This window comes from Arachis duranensis, chromosome 5 (genome assembly GCF_000817695.3).
Source record: "Arachis duranensis cultivar V14167 chromosome 5, aradu.V14167.gnm2.J7QH, whole genome shotgun sequence".
NCBI classification, from domain to species: Eukaryota; Viridiplantae; Streptophyta; class Magnoliopsida; order Fabales; family Fabaceae; genus Arachis; species Arachis duranensis.
The window spans coordinates 27890512-27896768 of NC_029776.3; the positions used below are offsets into that span (position 1 = coordinate 27890512).

The 6257-nt window shown below is 30.2% G+C and overlaps 1 protein-coding gene across 1 annotated transcript; it reads right to left on the reverse strand.

Annotated features, from left to right (window-relative positions):
• Positions 1–1841: 1841 nt before the first annotated feature.
• LOC107488937 (protein JINGUBANG) lies at positions 1842–3377 on the reverse strand. The gene has a single exon (XM_016109721.3). It carries the CDS (start codon positions 3221–3223, stop codon positions 1922–1924), a length of 1302 nt encoding a protein of 433 aa, XP_015965207.1. The 5' UTR covers positions 3224–3377; the 3' UTR covers positions 1842–1921.
• Between the last annotated feature and the right edge of the window lie 2880 nt (positions 3378–6257).

Consider the following 6257-nt stretch of genomic DNA (forward strand, 5'->3'; position numbering starts at 1 on the left):
ATTGGACAGTCCCACGCCTTATCACACGTTCCTTTCAATTCATACATTCCTTTCAATTTAAAAGTGTGATGTCTTTTATAGTAGGCTCATAATCTCAGTTTTAATTAGTATAACTTAATTACAATATTGCCTGGCCTCTGATATTAAACTAGGAGGCAATATATTCAGCAATCCTTAATTCAGCGTGTGTAGCGGCAGAAATTTTGCGACGGTTTTATAAAATCGTCGTAAAACAGTAACCTACGAAATATATAACGGCGGTTATTAGTTAGGACTGTAATTAAAATTATATTTAGCAGCAGTTTTTTTGAACTGCTGTTATATTTCAATCAGGCTTGTATTTAAGGGCGTCTTTTCGAAAACTGCCGCTATATGTACTGTCGGGTGAGTTATTGTTTTACATTTTGTGGCAGTTTTGTTTAAACTGCCACAAAATGCGTATTACATATGTTTAAATCATTGTTACTTAAATTCGTAACACTTTTTCTATGTTCGTTTTACGTAAAAAAAATTCACAAATTAAATAAGTTATATATGTTAACTCATGTGAATAAATTTACCAATAAGATTTTCTTATTTACTTTATTGGCATTTAAATTTGCATTCAAACATGGATGTAAAAAAAGAAAATAAAATCATACTTTACTTTCTATAAAATATTAAAAATAATAATTAAAAATATTTTCTACAAGTCATTAAAAATTCAAAACTTTATAATTTTACCAAATTTATAATTTTAAATTATATTTTTTATTTTAATGATTTGTTGAGTATTTATTAAAATAAAAAATTTAAAAAATTTTTTAATAACAATCTTAGCTTGTATTCTTAGATATAAGTAATAACTAAATTCAAAATTAATTAATATTTTATCAAAATTAAATACTAAATAAAATAAAAATATTTTTATATGAAAACCAATCAATCATCTGTATATTATCGTGGTTAATAGATTTAATAATGCTAATTGACCAACAAAATATAATATTTTTGACAAATATTTCACTAATTATAAATATTAAAGACTAAATTCTAAATCTTAATAAATATTTTTAGAAAATATTTGATTTTTAATAATTTATAAAAAATATTTATAATTATTATTTTTTTTATTTAGGATTGAATGTACTCTTTATTGAATTCATTATGGATATTATTAAAGGTACTTTTATTGTACTTTTTATATACGCTTGGATCATATATAAACAGATGTAAATTAATTCGATCTTATTATGATCCAAAATTAATTCAAAGCAGACTCATTGAAATTACTAGAGACGTCCTAGCGTGTATAATTCGAATCACTCTGATATTATTTGTTCATTTGACATTAATTTTATCATGATTTCGAATAGGTGGAAACTCAGGTGCAGTCAACTTCACTTGAAGTTGATATCTGAGAGCCGTTGGATGATTTGACTGATTTGACTAAATTTTTATCTATCGACTACCAAATATCAACTTCACGTAAAGTCGATTTTACCTGAATTTTCACCTTACTTTTTATCACCCTTAATTCAAACAAACAGAATAGTGAATGCTAATGTGTTTTAAAGAAATTAAAACAAATAACAGTGTGCAATATTTTTTAAAAATTAATTTATTGTTAAATATAAAAATAAAAAAAAGAAAAAATTAAAATATTGTAAATAAATCTTAAATTTTAAATTTAAATTATTAATATAACATATAATAAATAAATAATTAAAATTTGATAAAGTAACAAAGAGCAAAAATAAAATAGTGTGATAACAAATATTCACCCTCAATATTTTCCTCTTGGTTTTTACTATATATATAAAGACAGCATAAAAAAGATAAGTAACTAACAAAACAGAATATCCAGAAAAACTCCTCATATTATTTACGAATTCAATGAATGATAAGAAAAAAATTTCTAAAAATAAAATTACAAAGAATATCAAAACAAGGGAACCCTTATTCTCCAAACTCTAATGCCACAGTCCAAACTACCACTATAAACCAAATAAGAATTACCACCACCGCCACCGCCACTATTCTCATCATCACCACCACAGTTGTCGGCGGATTCAACCGCCACAGCCAAACACTTCACCGGTCTTCTATGTCCTTCCAACACAGCCAAACAAGAATAACAACTCTTCTCACTATTAACACTAATCCCTCTCCGCCGCCACACCCTAACACTATTATCCGCCGAACCACTCACGACCAAATCCGCCATTGCAACCAAACACAGTATTGCTTTTGTGTGTCCTCTCAACGCTCCAACAACCACCATCTTCACATTTCCATCGCCTCCTCCTTCCTCCTTCTCCTCCTTCTCCCACACCAGAATCGACCTATCACACGCGCCGGAGTACAAAACCAAACCATTGGTGCTGAGAGCCAACGCGTTCACCGCTGATTTATGCTTCTCCAACGTCCCCACAAGCGCATGCCTCTTTGAATTCTCAAGTTTCTTCCATATTTTTATCTTCTTATCAGCTGATCCAGTGTAAACTACACCGGCGCGTGAAACCACCAGCGCGTTGATGGCGTCTTCGTGCGCGTTAACGGACTCCAAGCACTTGAAATCGGAGGTTCGCCAAATCTTGAAGGTACGATCCCACGAAGCGGAGTATAAGAGTGTTCCATCGACGGATATGGCGACGGCGGAGACTGTGTCCACGTGGTGCACCCACGTGGACTTCTTGTGGCGCCGAACTTGAACGTAGTTCTTGGAAGAGAAGAGCTTCCAGATTCGGTCGTTGAACGTTGGAAGCGTCGCTATGCATTTGTAGGGTTCTTGTTCTTGTTCTTGGATTTTCCAGACGCGGATTTTGTGGTCTTGGTGAGCGGTGAAAAGCTTATCACCGAAAACGGTTATGGACTTAACGGCACTGTTGGTGGTTGTTGCAAGAACGTTGTGATCAGGGGCAAAAGTGTCTTTTCGGTGTCTCCTTATCTCGCTGCTGGAGGATCCGCTGTAGAGAAACTTACCGTGGAGTGCGAGGCAGAAGATTGCGGAGGAGTGACCGTTGATGGTGGTTACAAGCTCTTGTTGTTGGAGTTGTTGTGAGGTTGTTAGGGAAGGAACTGAAGGTAGACTTGGTTGTGAAGAAAGAGAGGAAGAGGTTGATGATTCTGAATGGAGAAGGGTATTGTTGGAATTTGAGTGATGGGATTGTTGTTGGTGATCTTCATGGTGTTGTGATGATGATGAGTAGTGGCAACAAGAGGGACATTGAAGAATTCCCATTTTACCCTTTCAGTGACAGAAAGGTTATTGTGCTTTTATTTTGCTGTGGTGGAGTTTATTTAGAGAGGGTGGTTAGGTTTTATAGAGGCATGCTCATGTTAGCAGCTTCGAGACTAGGAAGCAGCGCATGTTAGCAAGCTGGAATTTGGCTGTGTCTTTGACTAATGGTGTTCAAAGTTGAGAGTTGAGACTTGTTATGATTGTGAGTTGACATCTTTCCCCAATAATTCGACGGTGATTGGTATGGTATTTGAAAGAAGGGCTAATTTTTTTTATATTGATTAAATATATGTGTAATACATTGTTATTGGAAGATTATGTATTTTTTTATATGGTATTTTATTTAAATCGGACGGTTCGATTGTTTGGAGAAAAAAATAAACTACAAATTGGAGGGTTCGATTTGTTTGAAGAAAAAAATAAATTATAAAACAGAGGTTCAATTTGTATTTTTTATTTTTTAAAATAAAAATCAGACGGTCCGATTTTAACATTAATTTTTTTTTATTTTCGAAATCACAAATTAGACCATCTAATTTGTGATTATTTATTTAAAAAAAAATAATACAAATAAATTGATGCCTTCAATTTGTATATTCCATACCAATGTGAAATATACCTCTCCTTACAGCTTTTTATTATACTCCTCTCTCTCACACATAAAAAATAATAAGCGGAAAGAAGACGTCTAATTTGTTAAAAAAAATTAAATTTTAATTTAAAAAATATAAAAATAAATATTCTTAAAAATTTTAAAATTTATTATAAAAAAATAAGTTATACAAAAATTAGATATGATAAAATTGACCATTCCAGTACACACGTTGTTTTAGATTTTATTGACTGATTGTATGCTTTAAAAACATTTAAAAAATTAAAGAAAAAATACTATTAACCATAATAAATTTAAAATAACTAAAGATAAATGTTATGGTGCCTAAATTATGATGTCTACCTTACTAAAAAAGGTAAAGAAATAATATTTAATAAATTTTAACGATTTTATTTTTACTTTATACATTTTATCTTTTACCTATAAAAATAAGTTAGGCAATTTGGGCACAACAATAAAAGACAATATAAAATTCGCCACAATTAAAATATATTCTAAAAAATTAAAATAATCGTGAATATGAAATAGAATAAGTTATTTTATTTCTGTAGAATATGATCAACTATTCAACTGTAGTCTCTTCCACCAATTTCTAATAGCAAGAAACATGTGTCACGTTTACTATATATTTCTTAATAGTTTAAACATTCGTCAACATTGCTGGTAAGGAATATCTCACAAGAATGTGATTTTTAAAGTTTCATCAATATGGACGGGACGAATTCATTGGTTTACAGACATATATATATTTTTGAGCTATGAAGCCGTGCCTTAATCTTCTTACTAAGATTATTAATCAGTGTCATACCCACTGCAGCTACTATAGTTTATAGAAGAATCTACCTTAAATAATAATGTCAAAATATAATTTATGTTAATGGGGTCAACAAGTTAACACACAATGTCAAAGTGGAAGGCTTCCTAATTCCTTCCTATACATGTGAAATTGGGGGTATGGCCGAAATGAAGGAAATGACCAAATTGCTAAGGCCCCAACAACAACATTGTTTGTTTGTTTATATATGAATCATTATAGTATGATTATGTTACATTGATTATGAATTAATAATTGCGATATTTTAAAAAATATTGTTAAAATTGAGGGAGAGTAGTTGTTGTTAGTTGTTACTTTCCAGCACACGAGATTATGGTGATCTGAGTACCACGTAGCTTTGGGGTGCAACTTGCTGCTATTGCTGAGATCAAGCTAGAGGATTCCACAAATTAAGAGAGACTAAGACTTAAGAGTAAAGATAACATGCAACTTGGGAAATTTCTTCGCCTTTTATTTTGTAAGGAAAAGGAAAACAAATTTCAGATAGTAGTTTGGCTTTTGGATTATGCATATGGATATTACTATTAATATTATTATGACTAGATGTGATATAATAATGTATAAAGGCCTCAAGATCATAAACAAATCTTCTTTTCTGTTTTCTATTATTAACGATGAATGTTACATTTGAATGGGGACCCATATTTATATGATATTATTGTTATTTAGGGTCCAGTGCAATTTGCACTTGTCATGCCATATGTAGTCTGAGGCTAATATAATAATGTGATCCAAGAAAGGCCATCATGATGAACAGTCTAAGACCTACTTTTGGAAGGTTAATTTGATCTTTGGATAGTTTTGGAGGTTTCTGGATAAGGCCATTACTTCCAGCTAGGCTATGGGTTTTTTTCTCAGTCAAAACTATATTATGTAACATATCTGTCCGAATTTCATTCAGTGCACTTTATAAAGGTAGCCAAGTTGCCACTTAAACCAAGTCCATGCTGGTGTCACTCTCACAATGAGGATATACTCGCAGGCTATATTGGGTTCATGACTTCGGGGCTTGGAACACTCTAGTCTTAACCAGAGTGAGATTTTGTGAAATACATAAATAACAGTTTCATTATTTTTTTTAGAATAATAATTAAAATCAATTCTAAAATTTTTTTATATTAGATATTTTAGTTTTTCAAATTTTAAAATACACAGTAGTTCTCAATATTTATTTTTATTAGAGAATACAATTTCATTAGTACTACTAACGTAGAACATTACTTCAGTCGTTAAATATTTATGTATATAATTTAGACACATCAGTCCCTAAAAAGAAATACAAAATAATTTTCAAAAAATTTAAAAAATCTAAACAGTCATTCAAAAATTTTAAAAATGGTAAAATAATCCTTTTGAAGTAAAACATATTTTTTTGAATTATTTATAAATTAATACATTTTAATTTCTAATATTTTCAGTTTATTTATCTCAACTTTAATTATTTATTACAAATTTTTTTTGTATTTTCAAAATAAATTATAAATCAATTTTAAAAAGCACTATTCCTCAAAAAAATATTTAAAATAAATGAGCCTATATCTATTTTTGATCATGCAAGATATTAATTTAATTTAATTCAATTTTTT